The 25297-nt window shown below is 40.8% G+C and overlaps 2 protein-coding genes across 7 annotated transcripts in view; both read left to right on the top strand.

The window, feature by feature from the left end:
• The first annotated feature begins 58 nt into the window (after positions 1-58).
• On the top strand, positions 59-14729 carry RAB2B (RAB2B, member RAS oncogene family). The gene is made up of 8 exons (XM_058541011.1): positions 59-358; positions 593-664; positions 3068-3135; positions 7559-7641; positions 7857-7949; positions 11980-12091; positions 12702-12770; positions 13422-14729. The coding sequence occupies exons 1-8, from the start codon at positions 313-315 to the stop codon at positions 13527-13529; spliced, it is 651 nt and encodes a 216-aa protein (XP_058396994.1). The 5' UTR covers positions 59-312; the 3' UTR covers positions 13530-14729.
• Positions 14730-17651: 2922 nt separating this feature from the next.
• Positions 17652-25297, top strand: part of CHD8 (chromodomain helicase DNA binding protein 8) — a 57529-nt gene continuing 49883 nt past the window's right edge. For 4 of the 6 annotated variants that reach the window (XM_058541012.1, XM_058541017.1, XM_058541015.1 and 1 more), the window contains exon 1: positions 17652-17723. The gene's annotated coding sequence lies outside the window, so the exon portion shown is untranslated. Of the gene's footprint in view, positions 17724-18879; positions 19166-25297 lie in introns of those variants that run through there. The other 2 variants (XM_058541014.1, XM_058541020.1) reach the window with 2 other exon arrangements.

Genomic DNA, 25297 nt, shown 5'->3' on the forward strand with positions numbered 1-25297 from the left:
CGCTCTGCGCTGATTGGAAGGAGCGCCGTGGGGCTGTTGCGAGTCAGGCCCGGGAAGGCCGAGCGGACGGAAAGGCTAGCTATCGCCCCCTGGAGCTTGGTGGTATCATGGCACGTAGAAGTGTTAGAGGCGTCCCCGCAGGCCGTGTCTCGGTATTACCGTCGCTCTGACCGAGAGAAGATTTCTGTGGAGAGCAATAGAGACGTGATCTGGGCTAGAGGGGCCGGAGATCGGTAGATTGAGTGGCTAGAGAGGCCGGAGGTTAGTGGCTGTAGAAGTCGGGCGGACCCGGAATCCAGAGGAAACGGGACCATGACTTATGCTTATCTCTTCAAGTACATCATCATCGGGGACACAGGTAACCCGCGGGCGGCTGCCCTCAAGGCTGGGGCGGGGATCCTAAGCTCCCAAATTGGGTCGTGGGGGCGGGGCTCCTTTAGTGGGCTGGGCGATTTCGAGAAGAGCGGGCGGGGGCGGGGCGGGACGGCCGGGGGCGGGGCTCGGGGCTCCCCTTCCCCAGTCCCGGACGGCCGGCCTCAGAGACTGTTCCTTAGCCGGTGTGACTCCTGGAACGCTCGTTCTTCCCTTTCAGGCGTGGGGAAGTCATGTCTCCTCCTGCAGTTTACAGACAAGCGGTTCCAGCCTGTCCACGACCTCACAATAGGTAAGTGCATCTACCTGTCCCAGAACAGATAATAATGGCTGACTAGCTAAACGGGAAAGTTAGGAGCCTTCATTGTTCGAAGTAAAAAGTTACCTCTTTCTACTTTTAAACTAGTCCAAAGTTATGTTAAATGAAGAGTGGCTAACCAAATGCTGATAAATGGGTAGTGTAGTGGGGTGTAAATAATTGAAAGGTAACTTTAGAGATGAACGTGAGGTATGGATCAACAGCTGTAGGACTTTTTTTTTCCCCTCCAAATGCCATTTGTGTGTTTATGGAAAATCCCACGAAAGCATAACTACTTATTCAAAAATTGGCTTTGCAGTAAATTAATGCTAACCTCACATGTTTTTCAAAGTAATCACCAATACAGGGAATTTTTTGTGTGTTGGAGAGGAAAAAGCAAATTGAAGAGCCATCCCAGACTTAGAATTAAAGAGTGAATGAAACTATCAACTTTTCTTGTAAAGAAAAAGAGTATGGTCGAGTTCCAAAAGCACTGGTGATCTTGGAAAGTGTAAACATGTGCCACGCATTTGTGTTAAGGCATGGCCTGCTGGGGCTTTACTAACCCCTTCCCCATAATCTGCGTAACCCCAGCCCAAATAAAGAGTATAGGTATATAAAACTAGCCTTCTTGCCATGCAGATGCAGTTTCTGAACAAAATCCCTAGCTCTTATTTTTACCATGTTGTCACTTCAAGTCCCACCTTTTGGAAATCTGAAGCTGCTACTGCTCCCAAAGGACTTATTCAGAGCCAAATAACTAATGGGGTTAGAAAAGGATTTAGAGGATAGCATCAACAGGAAAATGTTTTTGTAAATAAATATCAAGTGAACACCCACACTGTGATATGTGCTAATGATACAGTGCTTAACCAGGCAAACATTGTGCCTGCCGGTCAGTAGTTTACAGTCTTCCAATGTAGGAGGTGGGGCTGGGAGTAGATCCTGACAAATAAATTCCTATTGCAGAAGGGAAAGAAAGGCTGCCACCTCTCTCAGGAAAGGCTGAAAATTGAAGAAAGAGTAGGAGTTATCCAGGCAAAGGTGTAGAGATAAGGGAAAGGTGATCAGGGCAAAAGGCAATAACATATGCAAGGCTTGGGAATGGCAGAGATCAGGCTAACTTTGGAAAACTGAAAGTCATTTTAATATGGCTGGAGTATGGAGTTTGAAGTGGAGAGTGGCAAAAAATAAAGCTAGAGAATAAAAAAGGTGCCAAGTCTTGAAACACCTGAAGGTAATGGGAGCAAATGACAAGCTTTAAAACGGAGGAATGAAATGATCCAAGTTTTCCCCAGTGTCCAATATAGGCTGTGTTTCTTTCTGAATTCAGTCTTCTGTACCAAGATAAACAGGCAGTTGGAAAGAAAATAGGTGCAAAATATAATGGTCTCTGAGTGCATAACTAGAGGAAGTTGCATAAAAGGAATCAAAAGTTTTAGTTTTTAATTCTTCCTCATTGAAATTCCATTCCCATTGTCCAGAAAGAAGAAAAAATTTAGTGACTTTTTTCAGTAGCTATCACTTCTTGATGAAGCAGTCTAGAGTAGTAAGAAACAATTTTTATATCTTTCTTATTGACTGCAGCACCTTCGAGGTGAGAGAGACATTCTGGATATATTATACACGGGGCCACCGAATAGGCACATATCAACCCTTTATTGGAAGCTACATTAGTGCTTTTTCTTACTTGGAAATCAGAATTCCTCAAGTACTATGTAAAGAACAGAAAATAGGACAAATTTTCTGATTTATGATCAAGTATTTTTAATGCAAGTGATATTTGATTTTTAAATTTTGTCCTGACATTAACTTGAAAGAAGATAAATGCCAGGTGAACCAAAACCTTTATTCAGACTGTATGTTTCCATATTCCTATGATGGAGGCTCTTTTCCGATGACCTCTGGGAATTATTGGAGATCTGAAAGGTATCAGTCTTGAGAACCTATTTCTTAGATAGGTTCTTTTCTCAAACAAAAAATTCTAGAATTGCAAAAAAGAAATACTGTTTTATAGAGGACTACAGAGTGACTCAGAAAATGTTAGGAAATATTTTTAAAGTTTTTAGAAATTACAAAATTAAACATTACCTAATCAAATCTAAGCATTAACTAACATTGCTAAATTTGGCTTCTTATTTAGTTTTATCCCTGTATCTGCTTTTTGGTTACATTCCTAAGGTCATTAACACCCAGAACACTGTTTTTAATTCTAGGAGGGAAAAGAAACTTTAAGGAACACAGAATTAATTGGAACAAGTAGGCAGTAGTAATGGGCTTAGTGGCACTGAGTGCAGACAGAGCGTCATTAGCGCATTGAGGAAAAGCATGAACCTCTCACTCAACATGGCTGTTGTTCATGAGAATCATATTCTTTCTCTTGATCTTCACTGACAGGTGTGGAGTTTGGGGCCCGTATGGTCAACATTGATGGAAAACAAATCAAACTGCAAATCTGGGATACGGTGAGAAAGGACAAAATAATTTAGTCCCCAACTATGCCCCAAATAGAACAGTAAAGGCTGATGCAGGGGAAAAGGGCTCTGATGGTGGGGCTCATGGTGGAAATGAGAGTAGGGGAAGGATGAAAGCAAAGAGGTAGGGAAGCTTTCCCTTCCATTTGTTATGCTTGCAGATTCTGACTGCCGTTATCTTTTTATTTTTGTTTTAAATTACCCAAGTAATATATATGAGTTTGTTCTACTAAAAATAAAAGCAAATAATATAAGTGTATAGAGTAAAAATTGAATGTCCCCCTCACACACACAAACCTCTTGTCCCTCCCAATCTTGGTTTTTGCTTTGCCAGAGTAAACCACTATTACTGATTCAGTGTTTATGCTTTCAGACTTTTTCTCTGCATTTAGATACATACATTTAAACATATACAGATATATGGTATGGTTTTGTTTCTGTTAGTTTTTTCACGTATAGAATCATGGCAAAGTGGACCTATCTGTGTGACTTAGGTTTTTTTATTTAACAATCTCTATGATTTAAGACTTGGTCCCTGTCTTTAGACATTTTCATGTCAATACATACAGATCTACCTCATTCCTTTTAACCACTGCATAGAATCCCTCCCCAAAGCCCCAGTACATAGTTGTATATTCTAGTTGTAAGTCATTCTTGTTCTTCTGTGCAAGCCGCTGCCACAGCATGACTACTGACAGACGAGTAGTGTGGTTCCACGCCCGGGAACTGAACCCAGGCTGCTGAAGTGGAGCACGCCAAACTTTAACCACTGGGCCATCAGAGCTGGCTCTGATCAGATTTTTCATCTCACCACATTGTAGGAACATGAATCACTTCACATCTCTGATAATGGTAGCACTAGCCAGATCCCTCTAAAACTTCCAAACTCACTTCTAAACAGCTTGTTCCCTTCCATTTTCATTATTGGGGCCCAGGGGTTCTTTGTTAGTATTAATCCAAGTAGATATTACAACGCTCCTTTTATTATCCCCTGGTTTTTATATTTCCCACAAAGGTAGATTTGGCTACCTAAAGAGGCCACAGGACAAATTCTGAGGAGGTGACAAAGAGTGAAGCCTGTAGGTGTCAAGACAGGTATTAGCTAGATTCTGCCTTTTTAACCTAAACCTCTACCATTTCCAAAAATGGATGCTTTGATGCTAGGAGACCTAATAGCTGCCAGTTAGTGGTATGGTCATGGTCATGGAAGTGTCTTAAGTTTTGGCTTGCTGGCTTTTTTTTTTCCTTAAGTGATAGTATGAGACATGATTGGATCATGAAATAAGAAAGTTGAGAGCCACTGCTCTATTGACACACATGGAACCACATGTGAAGAACCACATGGCCTGATAGTCACTTGTAATGCAACTGATCTAGTTCTTGTCTGCTCTCTTTTAATAATTGTTTTGAAATTATACTAATTTTTGTTGAATCGTAAAAAGATACCATGTTTCAGAATATTGGAGTTTTCTATTTTGAAATTATTAAGAGATTCCTACCTATAATGTAGGAATTGTCTTGTCTGCCACTTTCTGGGTAAGCCTGATCATTTCTCTCTTGTCAGCCTTGTCCTCCTGCCCATTAGAGGTAGCTTCCCCACCTTGGCTTCCCACTTTGTTGACCCTACTTCCTTACTCCCAAAACCATCCTACATGAAAATGTTTAGGGATTACCATGAGGGTATTTTTAATGAGATTAAGTTATCCACAGTTTTTGTTGTCGCTGTTCTGGTTATTGATAAGGATTTAGAGAGCCATTTTTTAGCTTTATTCATTCTGTATATAGTTGCCCAAATAACCATGCTAAATGAAGAGGCATTGTACTGTAGCAAATATAAAATATTGATTAAGTAATCCCAGATTCATTTGCTTTTTACTTTAGAATGCGTTTTGATTCTTAGGAAATGAGTGTATCTGACTTTATAGGAATTGATACTTCAAACTATATGTCTTGAAACTATATGATGCTTCCATTTCAAAGCTATTAATTCTGTTTATCAAACCTCCATCTTAGTTCTTTGCTGCCTCAGATTTTTTTTACTGGGAAGGGACAAAGATAATTAGACTGATGCAAACCAGCCCACATTGAACCCACTCACTCTTTCTAAATTGTTGGCTCACAGATTTTGCTTCATGAACTGGACTGAGATGAAGAAGTAAAATGATTTGATTTTAAAAGGCATTTTCTGATGACCCATTGGACATATTTTCAGCTGCTAAAGTTAAATGCTGCCATGTGATGCAGCCAACATGTGGACCTCCCTCAGACTCTCCCTTTTAGTTCCTTATAGGCCATGGGGAAGGAAAGGGCTTTCAACAATAGAAGAAGAGAAAAAGTCAGTAAGAGATAAAAGAAAAACAGGAATTAAATAATTTAAGACATAAAAGTATTAGAAAATAAAAACTTAAAGTGAGCTCTTGGAGGGAAAAAGTATGTTTTAAATTTTGGAGTATTAATATTACCAACAAAATTCTTAAGAATTATTTTTGGATTCTGATATTCTAACAGGTACGCAACTTAACAAAACATTTGTTTGATTCTTGTAGAAAGAGATTCTTGTATTATAAAAGTAACCTTAGAATTACTGTACTACAATTTTCTTCTCACCTTCAAACCCGGGTTTAGATTATATGACGTAATGGTTAAGAGAACACACTTAGCTAGGAAGTGCTAAGATCCTAAGTTTAAATTATGGATTCAGCATTTATAGGCTTTATAACTTTTGGCCAGTTACTGAACTTATTTATCCCTTTGAGCCTCATTTTTCCTATTTGTGTTATTATTAGTATCATCGCTGTTATTGTTATTATACTATGAGAAGACCGTTTATTTTCCCATGTCCACATCCTAAGTTTTATTATGTTTAATATATGAACAATAGTCTTCCTATCAAATCTTTATTTAGGGATGTGAGGATAAATGCTATCAAGAATGTGAAAATTCTCCTAATAGGATAGATTCAATGCCCAGGATATTCATATTATTATTTAAAAAACACTTTTGCTTTCTCTAGGGGAAAAAAAACAAAACAAAACTGTTCCATCAAGAAAGTGCTTAGTGGTTAAGTGCGCATGCTGTGCTACTGGCGGCCCGGGTTCAGATCCCGGGTGCACGCCAACGCACCGCTTGTCTGGCCATGCTGAGGCTGCGTCCCACATACAGCAACTAGCAGGATGTGCAGCTACGACATACAACTATCTACTGGGGCTTTGGGGAGAAAAAGGGAAAAAAAGGAGGAGGATTAGCAATAGATGTTAGCTCAGGACCGGTCTTCCTTAGCAAAAAGAGGAAGATTGGCATGGATGTTAGCTCAGGGCTGATCTTCCTCACAAAAAAAAAAGGAAAGAAAGCAAAAGTAGGGGCCGGCCCAGTGGAATAGTGATTAAGTTCTCGCGCTCCGCTTCGGCAGCCCAGGGTTCGCAGGTTCAGATCCTGGGCATGGACCGACGCACCATTTGTCAGGCCATGCTGTGGTGGCATCCCAATAAAGTAGAGGAAGATGGGCATGGATGTTAGCCCAGGGCCAGTCTTCCTCAGCAAAAAGAGGATTGGCAACGGATGTTAGCTCAGGGCTAGTCTTCCTCACAAAAACAAACAAAAAAAGAAAGCAAAAGTACCCAGTATGTGGGAGCATTAATAAATTGCTCAGTTATAAATAAAACTTAATATCTTGGCCCAAATGGAAATGACATTAGAGTGTGAATAGTTGGGTTTTTTCAGGAAAACTCTTCCTTGAGCCCTGGTCTTCCTTCCCTTTTCCTTATTCCTATTTGCCATGACAAGATCCCAACAAGGGACATCTTGGTAGTCCTGCCTTTATTAGTGGAACACTAAAGGTCAATTAGAATATGCCCAATTTAAGTGCTTTGTATCGGACTAATTTTCTACATTGATCCATTGGAATAAAACTTCCGTTAGACAGAGTATTGGTATTCTAAGATATTTTCCTTTTTACAGATAAAAGAATGGAAACAGAAAAAAAACCTTAATGTGATGTGTTCAACATCATGTTGGGATTGAAAATACTCTAAGTTTCTATTCCTACTTCCAGTTGTTCTAGGGGATACTGGGAAACATATGGGAATGTCTTTGATTGTCACACTGACTGTGGGGTGCTACTGGCATTTAGTGACTGGGCACCAGTGATGCTAAACATTCAGCAATTTGATGGACAGTCTCACAGGAAGAATTGAAATCCACCCAAAATATCAGTTGAAGTCCCACTGAAAAATATTGATTTCCCACCTGGGCTTCTCCCTGGGCAGTCATGTTTCCTTTCCTGAATTCTCTTCTCTTAATAGAAGTTCTTTTTTAAAATTAAGTCCTTTGTGTTAGAGTAGCATGTGGTCAAGTCATTTCTCTGGAAATAACCTGGTTTTGTTGGGATTTTTTTATTGCCGTGTTTGTGGGAAAGGCTGGGCAAGAGTCCTTCCGTTCTATCACCCGTTCCTACTACAGAGGAGCAGCCGGAGCCCTGCTGGTGTACGACATTACAAGGTGAATCAGATCTGGTGGGTGGGAGGGGGACTTCCCTCTGTTCTTGAAATCTTTCTCTTTTCTATCTAATGATTGTGGTAAGAATGCTAAAGAGGAATGGCCTCTCTAATATTTGTCTTTACACATGTAGCTTTCCCCCTTTTCTCATACATTTGGAATTGCTTTGGCATTTTGAAATGAGCCTCTGACCCATTTTCTAAACTTTTCTGCTATAGGCGTGAAACCTTCAACCACCTGACCTCATGGTTAGAGGATGCCCGGCAGCACTCCAGCTCCAACATGGTTATCATGCTGATTGGGAATAAGAGGTAAAATTTTATTTGTATACATAATAAGTATCAGGAGTCATCTAGGTACTCTATGGACATTGAATCACTTGGTCCCCAAACTTTTCTTATGGTGCTTTTAGTGTCTCAGTTAAAAAAATTTTTTATTGTGGTAAAATATATGTAACATAAAATTTAGCATTTTAACCATTTTTAAGTTTACAGTTCTGTGGCATTAAGTATAGTCACATTGTTCTGCAACCGTCACCACCATCCATCTCCAGAACTTTTTCATCTTCCCAAACTGAAACACAGTTCCCCTTAAACACAAACTCCACATTCCTCATCCCACCAGCCGCTAGCAACCACCTTTCTACTTTCTGTCTCTATGAATTTGACTACTCTAGGTGCCTCATATAAGTGGACTCGTACAATATTTGTCTTTTTGTGACTGGCTTACTTCATTTACTATTCTGTCCTCAAGGTTCATCCATATTGTAGCATATGTCAGAACTTCCTTCCTTTTTTTTTTTTTTGGTGAGGAAGATCAGCCCTGAGCTAACATCCATGCTAATGCTCCTCTTTTTTTGCTGAGGAAGACCGGCTCTGAGCTAACATCTATTGCCAATCCTCCTCCTTTTTTTTCCCCCAAAGCCCCAGTATATAGTTGTATGTCATAGTTGCACATCCTTCTAGTTGCTGTATGTGGGATGCAACCTCAGCACGGCTGGACAAGGGGTGCGTCAGTGCGCGGCCGGGATCCGAACCCGGGCCGCCAGTAGCAGAGCGTGCGCACTCAACTGCTAAGCCACGCGGCCGGCCCTTACTTCCTTTTCAAGGCTGAATAGTATCCCATTGTATGTATTTACCATATTTTGTTTATTCATCCATTTATGGACACTTAGGTTGCTTCTACCTTTTGGCTATTGGGAATAATGCTGCTGTCAACGTGGGTATACCAATGTCTGTTTGGGTCCCTGCTTTCAATTCTTTGGGGTATATACCCAGAAGTGGAATTGCTGGATCTTATGTGTTTAATTTTTTGAGGTACTGCCATACTGTTTTCCATAGCGGCTACACCATTTTACATTCCTACCAGCTGTGCGCAAGGGTTCCAGTTTCTCCACATCCTCACCAACACTTGTTATTCTCAGTAAATTTTCTCTGGCACCCGTAGGCCAAAAGAAATACCTAACAGTTTTGTTATTAAATAGTTAGATCTAAAAATATAACAAGTGGGGCTGGCCCAGTGGCGCAGCGGTTAAGTGCACGCGCTCAGCTTTGGAGGCCCCGGGGTTCGCGGGTTCGGATCCCGGGCGCGCACCAACACACCACTTATCAAGCCATGCTGTGGCAGCGTCCCATATAAAGTAGAGGAAGGTGGGCACGGATGTTAGCCCAGGGCCAGTCTTCCTCAGCAAAAAAGAGGAGGATTGGCATCGGATGTTAGCTCAGGGCTGATCTTCCTGACAAAAAAAATATATATATATATAACAAGTATTTTTGTCATAACAACTTAGTAACTGAAAAATGAAAAACTTAAATTAAAATTTTTTTTTATTTCATTCTTAAGTAACCATAATTACTTACTAATGACCTTTGTGTGTCTGTTGGGCACTGCACAGCTTCTCAAACCTTGGAATCAAGATTGGACACTGCCACTCTCATTTCCTGTTCCAAATTGATTTTTGCCCGTACTTACTTTTTATCACAGCAATTGCCAAAAACTCAGCTTCACAAAGATATGCAGATATTGAATGGACTCTCTTGTGATCTAATATTGACACTGCAAACTATCTTAAGCTTGTAATTCATGTGGTGGTCTTTTTTTTTTTTTTTTTTTTTTTTGTGAGGAAGATCAGCCCTGAGCTAACATCCGTGCTAATCCTCCTCTTTTTTTTGCTGAGGAAGACCGGCTCTGAGCTAACATCTATTGCCAATCTTCCTCCTTTTTTTCCTCCCAAAGCCCCAGTAGATAGTTGTATGTCATAGTTGCACATCCTTCTAGTTGCTGTATGTGGGACGCAGCCTCAGCATGGCTGGAGAAGCAGTGCGTCAGTGTGCGCCCAGATCCGAACCCGGGCCGCCAGTAGCGGGGCGCGCGCACTCAACCGCTAAGCCACGGGGCCGGCCCTCATGTGGTGTTCTGATGTTGAGTGTTGCTATGTTTCCCTCAAAAATTTAAAGTATCTTGTGGCACCTTTGTGAGTTTGTAGTAGGGCTTAGGGTGTACCATTAGAGAATTGTGGCCACAGACTAATTGTACTCATTTATTGGTTCAACAAATTTATGGAAAACCCACTGTGTCCTGCACTGTGCCAGATCCTGAGTGTGCCAGGTGAAAAAAAAAGAGTCATGCACCTGCTCCCATGGAGCTTACAGTCTAGCAGGGACATAGATATTAAATATAAAATGATTTGTATCATTACAAATTGTGATAAATGCAGTGAAGGAAAAAGTGCTATAAAAGAGAGTAACAGGGTGTTTTTGATTGAGTGATATTTAAGCTGGAATCTGAAGGATGGGTAGGAGTTTGGTAGGCAAAGATTAAAAAAAAAAAAGTAGTTTGGTAGGCAAAGATTAAAAAAAAAAAAAAAAAGTACCAGGTCAGGGGAACAAACCATGAAAGGCTTGAACTGGGAAGAAGCTTGGCAAGTTTATGGTATTGAAAGAAACCTGGTCTGCTTGGACTGAATCAAGGCGGGGAAATGGTGCAAGATGAACTTGGAAAAGTAGCCGGGGGCCAGGTCTTGTAGGACTTACAGGCCTTAGTAAGGAGTTTGGATTTTATTCTAAATACAGTAGGAAGCATTTAAGAGTTTTAGGCAGAGAAGTGGCTTGATTGGATTTCAAAAGCTCACCCTGGAGGGGAGCAGAGTTGAAGTGGGGTCTCACTGGCAGCAGTCCAGGGGAGAGTGGTGGCTTGGACTAGGGCAATGACTGGAGATAGAGAGAAAAGGATGATTTTAAGGTACCTTTTGGAAATAACTCGCTTTGAGATGGATTGGGTATTTGGAGTGAAGGAGGAAAAGGTGTTAATAACAATGTCTGGGTTTTAGGCTTGTGCTGTGAGGTGTGGAAGCCTGAGGCAGAAGCAGGTTGGGAGGTGGAGATCAAGTTCCATTTTAATGTATGTTTGAGGTGGCTTTTACACATCAGAGTGGAAATGAAGAACAGACAAATGAACAAACAGATCGGGAGCTTAGAGAAGCGTCAGGGCTAGAGGTATAAATTTGGGAGTGTTGACATTTAGATGGATAGTTCTTCCCTGGTCTTCACACAGCTAATGAATAATAAATACATATTTTGGAGATTTGCTGTTCTCTAATGGACTTACTCCTTGATTTTTCTCATGGTTGAGAAACTGGAAACCTCCCAAAATAAAATTTCCAATTTGAAAAATGAAAATCAAACAGTCCATTCTTACCTTATTCTGCAGCCTTTTATCCTGTCTTTCATAAAGTCTTTCCATGCCACTTTATTCCCTTTCTCAGTCCTTGGCTCTGTCACCTAATTTTATCCGTATCATTTTCTCCGAATCCTTCATTTCCCTGGAGGTAAGGTGCTATTATAACATGTAATAATGAGACTAGTGAGAGTTAAGCAACTGTGTTCTCCTTATTCCTTGCGCTGTCTCTTCTTGTGAATAGATTCCAGTAAAAGAGGAAGACACTCATTACTATGGGATGGGACATCTATGACTTTTCTACTTTCTAACAACTGGAATTTTCCTTTCATCTTCTTTCCTTTGCTCTTGCTGGATCTCTTTTGAAAAAGAAGCATAGGGCATAAGCCTTGAGTAACTATAGGGCTTGCCTAACCCTTTATAAACCTTTTTCTCTGTAACAGAGTAAGGTATAATCCTCAACCATGCAGCAGCTGTCATGAATCTGAAGAATATTTTCCACGAGGCTGCAGAAGTCAGTAACCCTGTGCAAGAGAGTATCATGTAGGATCTACATTCTTTATGGATTAGCTGGCAGTTGAAACAGCTATGGGTTTCTTTTAGAACAAGAGTTTCTTCTTTCACTTGGATCTTTTTTTAGTTTTCTGTCCAATTAATCTCTTTCAGTGACTTAGAGTCCCGAAGGGATGTGAAGAGAGAAGAAGGAGAGGCCTTTGCTCGGGAGCATGGACTTATATTCATGGAAACTTCAGCTAAAACAGCCTGCAATGTTGAAGAGGTAGTGTTTGGAAAAAAGTAGGGAAAGCTTTTCAGAGATTACACCATATCTTTGTCCTTTTATTCAGAATTCTCTTCTCCTATAAGACATGGGTAAGGAAAGGATGCCTTATGGTCAGTGACCATATGTCTCCCTTGAATGAAAATGTCCCATTTCTTTTATCTTGACTCCTAAGGTTTTACTTTTGCTTTGGATAATGTTAATTGGTAACTGTGGATTAGATACCACTGTTCCTTGTAAATCACTTTAGTTGGACGGTCTGACGGGTTCTCCTGTAGTCGTTCCTAAGCCTAGAGTTGACTTCAGTGACAAAGTAACAACACAGATTGAGAAGAGAGCATGTTTGTTTTATTTGCAAAGGGTGCCAACCTAGGAACCTTAGGCACATCTTGGGTTGGTACCAAAATACCATATAATCCCTTTTCTCTGTTTGAAACTACTCTCAATGGCTTTTACAGGGACTTTGGGGGACCTTCTGTGTTTGTATTCAATTCTCCTAATGGTTCCTAATTTACCTTAAAAATCCAAATAGGAATATTATTTGTATTCTCTTTTTTTCATTTCTCTAGGTAAACTTGAGGCTAATAATATGATTTTTTTTCTCCTTTAGGCCTTCATTAACACAGCCAAAGAAATATATAGGAAGATCCAGCAGGGTTTATTTGATGTCCACAATGAGGTGAGAAAGGGTGAGGGGCTGACAATTAACTTTGCTTTGTCTTAAACAGGACAGGAAGCTCCCTAGAATATAATTATTCCCTAACATTGTACTATTTGAAGCTATGCCAATTCATACTTGGTTTTTTTATGTAGGTACACAGGAACCCGTCATCATTTTCTGTTTTTCTCTCAAGTCTGAGACCTAGAATGCTTAAAGAAATTAGTTGGTGATCTAAAACGCATATACAGTATGGGAGGTTTTCTTCTCAACCTCAATTTTTACTATTGCAGGGCATGGGGGAGGTGTAATTCTTAAGTGCTCAGCAGGGCCATTTCTATAAAGCAAATTCTGGGGCAAAACAAAAAAGAATTATATGCTAATAAGCTACTTCTACTCTACATAGCTGTGAAACTTAAGTATTAACAGTCACCTTAAAAATGGGTACAAAATACACTTCTATGCATCTGTAATACTTATACCACAGCTGGTCATTTCATCCTTACTGTCACAGATTATTGTTCCACAACAGTCTGGCTAGGGCCCATGGTTACCTGCCAAGGTCGTATTTGCTTTTAGAAAATAGAATTAATGATTTCTCCTTTTATCCTGCTCCTTTCTCCCATTTATTTTAGCGCTGAGGTGGGAACTATTGCCTCTTTTCTTTTACAGGCAAACGGCATCAAGATTGGTCCCCAACAGTGTATTTCAACATCAGTGGGACCCAGCGCCTCCCAGCGGAACTCTCGTGACGTAGGGTCCAACTCTGGCTGCTGCTGAACATCTGGCCTGGACTCTGTTTTTCCTTCCCGGAACAGCTTCAGATCAATAGGCTTAAAGAAAGAGGTCTTACTTGCTTTGGCTGAGAAAGCCTCTTTTCAAGGTGTGATGTTTTGCCTTTCCACTTAAAGACCAGGGGAGAATTTGGGCCCTTACTGACCTGTCCTTCTTCAGGGACGTGAGCATTCCCTATAGATTAGGGCTCTTCTCATCCTCCTATTTTAATTTCTAAAGTGTTAGAATCAAAGTTGATTGTCATGGTACTTCAAAATAAATAAATCCTTTTATAAGCATACACAATCTGCTCCCCACCAAGAATTAGTAACAAGGGTCTAGGACATTCTGCTTGAGCACTTGAGATTCCTGGGATCTGGCTGGCCTTTGGATGATAGATCCTCTGCCTAGGAATTTCATTGAGGTTTTTCACTTGCCACTTCTTAAGGGTTCTTGCAGAAGGCAGTTCCTCCTACTTGAACTGCTCAAGGATGCTGAATACTTCTTTACCATCCCATTGCTAGTTTCTCTGTCTTAGAGTAACTACAAAACTTTTGAGAGCAGTGGAATTGCTCCTGGACCTGTGGCCACTTATCATCATTACCTAAAGAAAACATTCCTTCCCTGTTCGTTTTGTTCTAGGGACCAGACCTAACATTGCAGTATCTTTCACCAAAAAGACCCCTACTGTTTCATCACACTCACTTCTTAACTAGACCTATTTAGACTTTCTACTCTAATCAAGCTAATCTGCTTACTGGACATGACATATTTACTTCCACTTCTATGCCTTTGCACATGCCCCACTCTCTGCTAACAATACTCAGAAAGTCCGAAATTTTTTCCTTCAGAAAGCCGTCTTTGACTGACCTAGGGACATCTAAACAATTATTGACCCAGTACTCCTTAGCTTTCATATGTTGTTTATTCATATGTATATTTATTTGTATTTATATTACTTTGTAAATATGTTTTGTAGTTGTTCTGTGGACTTCTGTCTCCCCATATAGGTTGTAAGCTCCTTGAGAGCAGGAACCATGTTATCCTTTAGCTTCTGTAAACTACTTCCTCCACCATTCCTTTACAGTGCCTAGTGCTACTCATTATGTGTTCACTGAATTTGACTGACGTACTTAAAGACTTAGAACAGGTTTATTTTAGACTGCAGAGGAAACACAAGGCCTTAGAGTCTTCTCTTTGTAACCTCCATCTCTTTCATCTGCTTACCTTGGATTCTTAATTGCTCTTCTCCTGCTCTTCTTTCCCTTCCCTGGCTCTTTGCCTCCATTCCATGCACCATACAGTAAGGCTGCCTGCTTCCAAGCAGTCAAAAAAGTAGGTACTTGTCTAGCCATTTTCCTTTTCAAGAGCTTATAATACTATCCTAGCCAAATTTGCCTTTGCTTTACTCATCATGCAGCCTTCTCAGTCAGTTGCTATATCTTTTTGCCTTGATGTCCTATTCTCTTCCACAGCACTGAGGTCTCATGAATTTTTCTAATTTTTTTTGTTGTTGATGAATTGTTTCATTATTAAATATATGCATGTATCCAAGCTGCTCATATTTCATGTGTCATTTCTAATTGTATCCCAAACGTAAGTAGATACTGTCCTTCTAGGAAATTGTATCAAAGGTAATGGAAGCAGCCTTCTTGAGACATTTATTTTATACTGGATTCTGCCCCCAGTAGTAGTAGTAATAGTTAACACTGCACCACAGGAAGTTGAAAGACATTTGGGGTATTGCTTTGATTATGCTTTTGTTTTGTTTTTTAAAATCCGACCTCATTCCAAAAAGGATTTGAGGCTGTTGAATCTGGGGTTAGCCTGCTCCCTTACTCCAGGGACAAAACTAAAGTAAATATAACTTTATATTTTCTGTACAGGAGATTTTCTTTACCAACCAAAACGATCTTTAGTGACTGGGAGGCATTAGAGCATTGGTCAAAGACAGCATTCTGCCTAGAGCTCCTGCTTTGAGAGACATTAATGGATACCATTTTGATATTCTGGAGCATATCTTTTTAATCCTAAATCCCACATCCAGTTTTAGTATCCAAACCACTCATAACCTTCTGTACTTGGGTATTTCACCAATTGTAAGGGAAGCACAAGAAACACAAGTATCTGGGCAAATTTGTGAACTGTTGATCATTGCTGATGTTCTGAGTGAAATGGTCATGAAGAATTACCATAGAAAGTGGATCTCCCACCGCCATGTAAAGAATGGTAGTTATGAGATGATTAAGGGTGTTGATTGGTTTTTGAAGGCCAGAACCATTGGAAATCATACTATTGACAGCAGTCTAAGTCATACTAAATGATTATAGATCATTGCAGGTAGCAGAAATTATTAGACAAGGCACACTCTTTCCCCTTTCTATAATGCCTGTAACTGGTTCCTTTGATATCAGGTTTATTTTGTACCAAATAAGCAGAAGGATAATAGGTTCTCATTCTAGAAAGTATTAATAATTAAGATCATATCTGTACATGCATTTACAGACAAACACATTGTTCTGGTAAATCCTAATCCTAACCTCAAATTTGATATAATGACAGCAGTAGCCAGTAGACAGGGGAGAATTTGGCCAACAGATTTTGTTCAATATACAGGGAAATATATTTGGCCAAGGCTTATGACTGCCCTGATAAAATATTAACTCACATGACTCCTTAAGGTCTCTGGGCTCCCACCACGTATGACAATGCAAATATGTTATTCCTTGAGAAATTCCTTTAATTGGGAGGACTCCCTTCACTCACGAGTTAAAAAATCAAAAACTTTGGGGCTTGCTAGGTGGCGTAGTGATTAAGGCCACACCCTCTGCTTCTGCGGCCTGGGGTTCGTGGGTTCGGATCCCAGGCACTGACCTACACAATGCTCATCAAGCCACCCTGTGGCGGCATCCCATGTAAAAAATAGAGGAAGATTGGCACAGATGTTAGCTCAGGGACAATCTTCCTCAAGCAAAAAGAGGAAGATTGGCAACAGCTGTTAGCTCAGGGCCACTCTTCCTCACCAGAAAACCAAAACCTTCTTGTAGCAAGTTGTAATAGCAGTAGAGATTTAGACTAGGAAACACCTGAAAAATCTTTCTCATTGAGTGCAAGAGAATTTCACATACGATAAAATTATTTCCTTTCCAATTTAAATGCAGTTATTAGAAAATTAGTCTCTGCAGCCAATGTTTCCAAGGTTGTCCCCTAAGGGCCCTCCTCCTTACATATAATTTCTCCTCTATCATTTACCTATATTCACACGTAGTTTGAGTCTATTGATGAATTTAGGCCTTTTTGAAAAAAACTGAAATTCTTCCCTTAATCCTATTCATTTCCCATTGACTCACAGCCCTCTGTACCGTCAGTCAGAACACTGGAAAACTTGCAAATGAAGCATATGGATTAGAAACATCTACAATAGATACATAACCTTATGTTGGTCATGTGCTGATATCCTGAGGAGTGAGGTGTCTATAAAGGATTATCCCAGGAACTGGGAAAACTCACTCTCGTTCCAAGAATTCATTTTTGCTTCTTTGATTTGGTAAGATCGCTTCACTCCTATGAGGGGGGGGGGGTGGTTGCCTCTAGCTATATTCAACATTATTCCAGTTTCTCCCCATGGCGACTGAGGGACATTCTGATTATATAAACGAGAGTATGTTAGGGCTGGAGCTAAGAAGTCCTACAGAACGCCGAAAAGGGCTTCAAATTCTTTAAGCACTCCTTCCTCCTCCCAGTCCCCAAGTCACGCACCAGCCGGGTCCAAGATGGCTTCCCAGAAACAGGTACCTAAATGTTGTTTTAGTTTAGAGCGCCCCCAACGGCGGGGGTCAAAAAATATGCTGTGAGGCCTGAACGCCTGTAAACTGGGCCATCAGAAGCGAGCTGCCGCCAGATTTTATTTTCAATCAGGCATTATCTGTGGTTGCCTACGTACCCTTCTCAGCCTTTTAGGACCTCCCACCCACAAGAGACTTCCTGAATGACACTCACACTACCCTGCTGGAAGAGGCCGGGCATCGGCCCTGCCATTGGTGGGTCGGAGCGTAGGTGGGCGGAGCCGAAGGAGAATGGACTACTAGCAAGCCAGGTTGAGAGGAGGGCTGGCCATGCTCCGCCGGAAGGCGCCTTGTTCTCCGAAAGGGTGAGTTGAAACGCTCGCTGGCTGGAAAGGAAGCCCCAGGACTTATTCAGGTAGGATTCCCGCTCACACCCGCTGCTCAGTGCTGGTCCAAGAGTGCTTGCAAAAGCTAAAGCTCTTAGAATTGGTTTCAATAACTCATCCTCCTCCTCGCTCCCCCGCCCCCTGCCCGTCCCCCGGTTGTGAGGGATCAGGTGCTGGGTGATGCTCTGGACTGAACCATTCTCCTTTGTGAGAGGCCGGGGGAGAGGGCGGCTGCCGGGCCACAGGGCCCGAGCCCGGACGGGCCGCACGGGGGGCTGCGCCGGCCGCTGTGGAGTTTTTAGGGCTTGTCATTGCCTACCGGGCGTGGTGTAGATTTGAGGCAGCTTCTGGTTCTCCTTGCGCCTTCAGAGGAGGGAAAACTCCCCGGCTCCGTTTGGTTACTCCATACTTGGACTCAGAAGTGGGAGGTTAGGGGGGTTTTCTTTTTTCTTTTTCATTTTTGCTTAGTTTTTGTATTCTAATAATAAAGGTGGGTAGGAACGCTTGGGATGCGCGTGTGCAGATTAATATACCTTCTTAGGTGTAATTTCTGTGGGTCTTTGGGAGAGAAGAGCAGGGTATTGGCGAGTGTTTAGAGATGGTGGGAAGAGAGGAGCTCAAGCTTTGCACCTGCATTGACAGGTCTGCAGAGCTCACTGGTTTTCTGTTGCATTATGTAAACTCTTCCCTGGGAGAAGACCCCTCCCCCTGCCTAGGAGCGAATGCAATTTCTTTATTTACCTGTCCCTAGTGTCGCAGGAAATTTCCCTGCTATTGCAGCTGCTGGACAAATGCAGCAGCTCCTACCTTTTAAGGGGCAGTCCTGAAGTGATTAAGGGTTTCAAAGACGTGTTTAGTGGAGGTGTAGAGGAGTGTAGCTGTTTAGTGGACCAATCTCTTTTCAATGACTGAGCATAGTGAGCCAGAAGTCAAAGACTTAGAACTCGATGTCTTTTTCTTTTTAAAGAGTAGACATGGTGGAACGCCCCAAACACAAGCCAGAGGAGCTGCATTATCGGTGTCTACTGCATCCTGCCATCACACCAGCGTCCAAAGATTATTTGCTCTTCATGTTGTTCTGAGCCTGTCATTTCAGTCAGGGATTCTCTGACTGGGTTATCTTTAGCATCAGCTGAGGTCCTGTCTGTGTGGGGCACTTTAGATACTAGAAAGTGAGTTTGTGATTTGAATACTAATGTCCTCTGTTAGTTAATTAGATACTGTCTTCTACTTAGGAATTTGTTTTGTATTGGTCGCCAAATAGGTTTAGGTTTCAGAACAAATTGTGGTCAGCCTCTTAGGGCCAGAAGGTGGGAAGCTTCTCATTGCAAGTATTTTGGAATTATCCCACCCCTTAAAAGAAGAGTTATGATAAGGAAAACAACATTGTCCATCTAAGAAGACCTGGGTTGCAAGAGTGGCATGCCAGTGGGTCTGCAAGGCAAGATGAAGGGCATTGGCCAAAGAGAGAGTAGGTATGTGTGTGAAGAGACAGGCTTGGGGGAAGGTTTAAAACTGATGAAGCAAAGGAGTAATGCACTAGGATAAGGGATTTGATGGAGCAATGTATGTGTACTTGCACAGTTCACACTTTCCCCAGGTTTGATCTGTCTTGTGCATCTGGCCTTTTGATTTTCTCAGTTCCCAAATTGACAAAATCCATTTAGACATGGATAGAATATGATAGAAATATATAGAAATCTGCTGAGCTGGTTGGGAATCACCAGGAAACACACATCTTGTATTTCCTGGGACAGCCTTATCTGCAGCATAACTGGGTGATGGAGTGGAAGAATCTTGGCATTGTAGTAACCACTACTGCAGAGCTTCAGTTGAAACAGGAAAAATTTGATGTTTTATGTGAAGAAGGGTCGAGTTTCTGACAGGTAATGTAGGATGGTGAGGGGATCATTTTTTGAAAGAAACCGTGTACACGTTTTTCTAAGCAAAAGTACCATTTAAGATTAATTTCTGGGTGCCAAGAAATGTGCTTGCTTACTGAAAGAATGAGATTTGATATTCTCATCTGTGGAAAGACTGTAACATTTTCAGAGCATTCGCATGAGTGTTAAATGCTTTCAAGTTACTGTTTGTCCACAGCCCTGTAAGAGTTAAGCTATCTTCTAAGCTTACATTGAGCCTAATACCTGGGGGGTGAACAGAAGACAAATATGTTTCTGGGCTCTCAACCCTCACCCCTAGAAGTCCCTCAGCTGCTGGACTTGCCTTTGAGCAAGTCCCTGATCTACAGGTCTTGCATGACCTACCCTACACTACTGTGACTAACCTAGTCTTTACCATTTTACCTTTAGCATTTGATTCATTGATAGACTATCATTTCATATCTTACTCAGTTTAACTTTGTATATCTCCTCTTTAATTAGTTTTGTATCCTTTTCTTCACAAAGTTGGTGGTCTTCCTTTCATCCTCCTGTTAGGATTTGTTCACTTTGCTTTTTATGTTAATTCACTGACGTTGTGCCTTTTTGCTTCTGTCTTGGCTGAGGCCTTTTAAGGAATGTAAAGAGACCCTGATTTTCAAGACGTGGTTTCTTTGGTACCTAGTACCCGAGTGATAGTTGTGTTTGTATATAACAGAGCTGTTGTATGAACCGTTTACTATTGCCTAAAAGTTTATTTAACTATTTATTACATTCTAAATTTTATCTTGGATAATCTTTCCACTCCTTAACCTCTCAGTATTGTCTTGTGTATGCAAGTGTATGAAGTTGCAATTTAGCTTTTTTTTGTGTGTTTTCTAATTCTTTCGTATTGCCTTTAAGATTTTCATTGTATTTGTATTGCAAAATAAATCCACCTCTTTGTAGTCACTAGATGTTTTAAATTTAAACTACAAAGTATATTAGTCTCTGAGATTTCTCATCAATCTGTTCTTTAGGTAACATTTTTTGTTTTTTGCCCTTTTACTGTCCATTAAAGGGCTCTTGGTTGTTTAATGTCACAAAATGGTCAACTTTAAAATATCTTAATTCTTGCCTTCAGATTGCAGCAGGAGACTTTTAAAAATAAAACACTTAGGGGACCGCCCATTGGCGTAGTGGTTAAGTTCATGCGCTCTGCTTCGGCAGCCTGGGGTTCGCAGGTTCGGATCCCGGGTGCGGACCTACACACTGCTCATCAAGCCATACTGTGGCAGCATCACACATACAAAATAGTGGAAGATTGGCACAGATGTTAGCTCAGTGACAGTCTTCCCCAAGCAAAAAGAGGAAGATTGGCAATAGATGTTAGCTCAGGGCCAATCCTCCTCACCAAAAAAAATAATAAATAAAAAAATAAAACACTTAATTTCTACCCACTAATGTATGTTACATGATAATCAAAAATCCAGCAGGCATAAGCCGACAGTAGACTGGTCCAGAAAATTGCTTTACATTTATCTTCAGCAGGGATGGATCAGGAATGTATTCCAAGCAGTGGAGCAGTGTAGGGAACCTAGACAATGTTCTACCCTCTTCAAATTCAGACCATTCAAGTGTATTCTCACTGTTTTGTTTGAAAAGAGTTCCCAGAACAGCAGACTCACTCACATTCAAATAAAAGTACAAAAAACTTCAGAGACACCAGGGATTTTAAAAATTATTTACTCTTATCCATGATTATTAAGAAAAGATTGACTTTGTCATTGAAAGAATGAAACATCCCTGATTTTATTTCCTCTGTACATTTCCAGAGAAATTTAATGTGTATGGCTTCATTTTATTTGGTATTTTCAGACTATTTCATTTTTAAAACGTTAATTAAATGACATGCTACTGAAATTGCTAGGTAATAATAGGATTGTGCTTCTTTTCTCCCCTGTATGTCAGTACCTTAAATGTGATAGTTCTAATCCTTATGGTAATGTCCCAATATTCCAGTAATTAGTAATTTCATAATAACGCCTTTTGTTTTAAGAGTCTGTAATTCTCCTAAAACTGTATTAGTGACTTTCTGAGAAAAGATATATATTAACTGAATTCTCTTTTTTTTTTTGAGGAAGAGTAGCCCTAAGCTAACATCCATTGCCAATCCTCCTCTTTTTGCTGAGGAAGATTGGCCCTGGGCTAACATCTCTGCCCAGCCTCCTCTACTTTATATGTGGGACATCTGTCACAGCATGGCTTGATGAGCGGTGCGTGGGGCCACGCCCAGGATCCAAACCGTGAACCTCCCAGGCCACTGAAGAGAGCTCACAAACTTAACCACTGCACCACCAGACTGACCCTTTAACTGAATTCTTAATTTCATTTGACAGGAAGAATATTCAAGAGCTGTAAAGTCTTTCTTGTTTCTAAGATTGTCTCTCATGGTCCTTATAGAAACCTTTGGAATATCCTGCTTTCATTTTTTCTTTCACTACATACTTTGGGGATACACTACATCTTTGAGAATTATTTCTTTGGGAAATAATGGGTGTTCAGAAGTACATTGTCCCATTAGTGATATGGGAATTTCTTTTTGGTAGGTTCTAGAAGAAACCAGTGATTTCAAAAGTTTGGCTGCCTATTTACAGCCCAAATCATAGCAGGATTTTGTAATAGAATACGATTTTATCAGATCTACATCTACCCAAGTAAACTGAATGACTGGGAAGATTTTTCTGGATTTTTGAATAGGGGCTACCAAGGTGCGTGAACACTGAACTTTTACTTGGTGTTTATTCCTCATTGCTTCTGCTCAGTACTCAGTCATTTTTTTTTTCCCCTTTGTCTGGGGAGTGGAGCACATTAGTCAGCTCTTTGTTTATTTGCACATCAATTCTCCAATAAACTGTATTGCTTTTGCCTGTTTTTCAGGTGTGCCTCCTGTTGGGGGGACCTTTATCACGAGGTCTTAAGTATATATAGGTAATGGTCCCTTCCATTCACTGTTCTCCTAAAAGTCATGGGAGTCAAAAGTTGAGGCAGCTGGATCTGGGCATGTATCTACCAAGAGACAGCCTCGTCAGTCAGAGAACTATAAGTTCCCATAAGCAGGCACTGTGAAGTAGATGGAGTGCTATGACACAGACACTGGCATCATTCCTACTAACACACAAATGATTAATTGAATTACCTGGATGTTGCCCTAGACACCAGTGCTGGTTGAAGTCTTTTCCATGGTTTTGAGGTTAAAGGGTTGTACTGCTTTCTCTGCACGGTAGTACTAGAGTCCTTTCATCTTGCCCAGCAGTCCTGCTATTCTCATTGTGAAACTTTTACATCTGTTTCAGTATCCCACCATTCTGCTTAGCAGATCAGCTCAGCCAAGTCTCTAAGGAGTAATTTTGCTTTGAGAGAAACCTTTGGTAGTACTCTTTTCAAATTATTGGACAGGGAATAATAAACTGCTTTTTATTTGCCTACTATCTGCCAAACATTGTACATTATCTTTTAAGCTTAGTAATAACCCTGAAATGTATGTGATGTTAGCTTCATTTTACAGAAGAGAAAAAATGAGACTTAGTGAGGTTAGGTAACTTAACCAGGAGGGGGACTCTGGTCTGTTGGACTTCAAAGCCCCATTCATTATCCAGCCTCCCTCCATTTAAAAGTTCAGTGCTGGGCCGGCCCCATGGCGTAGCGGTTAAATGCGCGCGCTCCGCTGCTGGCAGCCCAGGTTCGGATCCCAGGTGCGCACCGACGCACCGCTTGTCTGGCCATGCTGTGGCGGCGTCCCACATAAAGTGGAGGAAGATGGGCACGGATGTTAGCTCAGGGCCAGTCTTCCTCAGCAAAAAAGAGGAGGATTGGCAGATGTTAGCTCAGGGCTGGTCTTCCTCACACACACAAAAAAAAGTTCAGTGCTCACCCCTGTGGGAAAACTGTCTTTGACCACAACATTAGACACGTAGGCATTCGGTAGCTGGTTCAAGCTGTACCTTTAGCAGTTGTAGAACTTGGAGAATGTAAAATTTCTTTTTGTGTCTCTGTCTGCTAAAAGGAAAAAAAAGAGTAATATTTTGTTTCTTTTATTTAACTTAGTATTTTGAAGATAAGATTATGTAAAATACTTTAAGCTTTACACTTGGTCAGTCTTTCAAATAACTCCATTTTTTAGCCAATGCAAGTCAGACAAGCTCACTAAATTTTCATTAGTCCTTTGTCACTGAGGTCATTTTTTTGTGCCTGGAGGCACAAGTGTGATAATAACAGTGCTTTATAATGTTTCTTCAACCCCATCACACACGCTTTTGTAACATAAATGTTACAATGAAAACAATCCCTCATAAACAGTTAAAAAATATTTATATTTTTCTGTTAGGCTGAACAAATGTATGTGTACTTGACCCAGTTAAAGTAGAGCATGCAAGAGTGGTGTGGGGGAGCATAAAGAGGACCAGGACTCTGTTACCTAAATTATATGTATTGTTACTTACACTGGATGCCAAAAGTGGCATCATACAAAGTGGATATATTGAGCCAGTTAGATATTCCTCATCTGGAACCAGAATGTTATTTTCATCTTGGTGACCATGTGCCAGTGAAGGGAACTTCTCCAGATCCAATCTAACTTGACCTAAGGGCAGTGATCCTTAAACATTAGCCTCTTATTTTCTGTCTTTAGACTTAGGCCAAAACTCCAGGTTTTACGGAAAAAAGTCTACAGTGAGGGTGACTTAAAAATGAATCCATGCTCTATTTTTGAGTCACGGGTATAGTGTCATCCATTCGCTTCTTGCCACGGCTTTAAATTGACCACCACTGAGGCTTTATGGTCCCAAGCCCAAAGGAGATAACTAAAATTTCATTACTTTCAACAGTGATTATCATTGTCTTTTATGTGTATTGCATACAGGCCCTTTTACTTTACTTTACATTAAAAGCGGTGTCTGCTGCAGCCTAAAAAGTGAAGATGCTTTTGATTTTATAATGCCTCTTCTGAATGTTTCTGGTAGGAAATGTGCCACTGCCCGTTTACTATCTCTGCAGTCTGAGGGAAGCCCTTGCTTTTGCTCAGGAACCTCCCCCTTACCCCTCTGCAGCCCCACTCCCACACACCTTTGACTGCAAGTTGAAAATGCATTCCTTCAACAGAAGTACATTGAATGCCCATTACTACCTGATAATCAAAGGGAATATTGTAGTGAACAAGTCATACACAGTCCTTGCCCTTGTGAAACTTGCATTCTAATATGAGGGGTGTGGACACCACACAATTATATAATCAGTTATTCAATCTCTACTACAAAAAAGAAGTTATGGATGTTATAAAAGAATTTTTAATAGGGGCATGTAACCTAGTTACATAGTATAATGGGGTGGTTAAGAATGTGATTTCTGAAGCCACACTGCCTAAGTTTGAATCTGGCACCACTTTTCACTAGCCGTGGGATGTTGGGCAAATTACTTATCTCTCTGTGCTTCAGTTTCCTCATCTATGAAATGAAGATAGTTATTTTAGGCTTAAGAAAATTCAGTGTTAGTACATTTTCATTGTTTAGAAGAGTGCCTGGCATGTAATGTACACTCAATAAATTTGCCTATTTTTTGTCCTGGGAGGGTCAGGGAAAGCTTTTCTTTGAAATGGTGATGTTGAAATGGCTTTGAAGGATAAGTAAGAATTAAATGGGCAGGATGGAGGGGAACCAGTTAGAAGACAATTACAGTAGTCCAGGGAA

This window comes from Diceros bicornis, chromosome 5 (genome assembly GCF_020826845.1).
Source record: "Diceros bicornis minor isolate mBicDic1 chromosome 5, mDicBic1.mat.cur, whole genome shotgun sequence".
NCBI classification, from domain to species: domain Eukaryota; kingdom Metazoa; phylum Chordata; class Mammalia; order Perissodactyla; family Rhinocerotidae; genus Diceros; species Diceros bicornis.

Bases quoted from the DNA above. Each gene is read 5' to 3' on its own strand.
- RAB2B (XM_058541011.1), top strand. From the start codon at position 313: ATGACTTATGCTTATCTCTTCAAGTACATCATCATCGGGGACACAG. The intron at 359-592 runs GTAACCCGCGGG...CTTCCCTTTCAG, and splicing joins CATCATCATCGGGGACACAG to GCGTGGGGAAGTCATGTCTC. The intron at 7,642-7,856 runs GTGAATCAGATC...TTTCTGCTATAG, and splicing joins CTGGTGTACGACATTACAAG to GCGTGAAACCTTCAACCACC.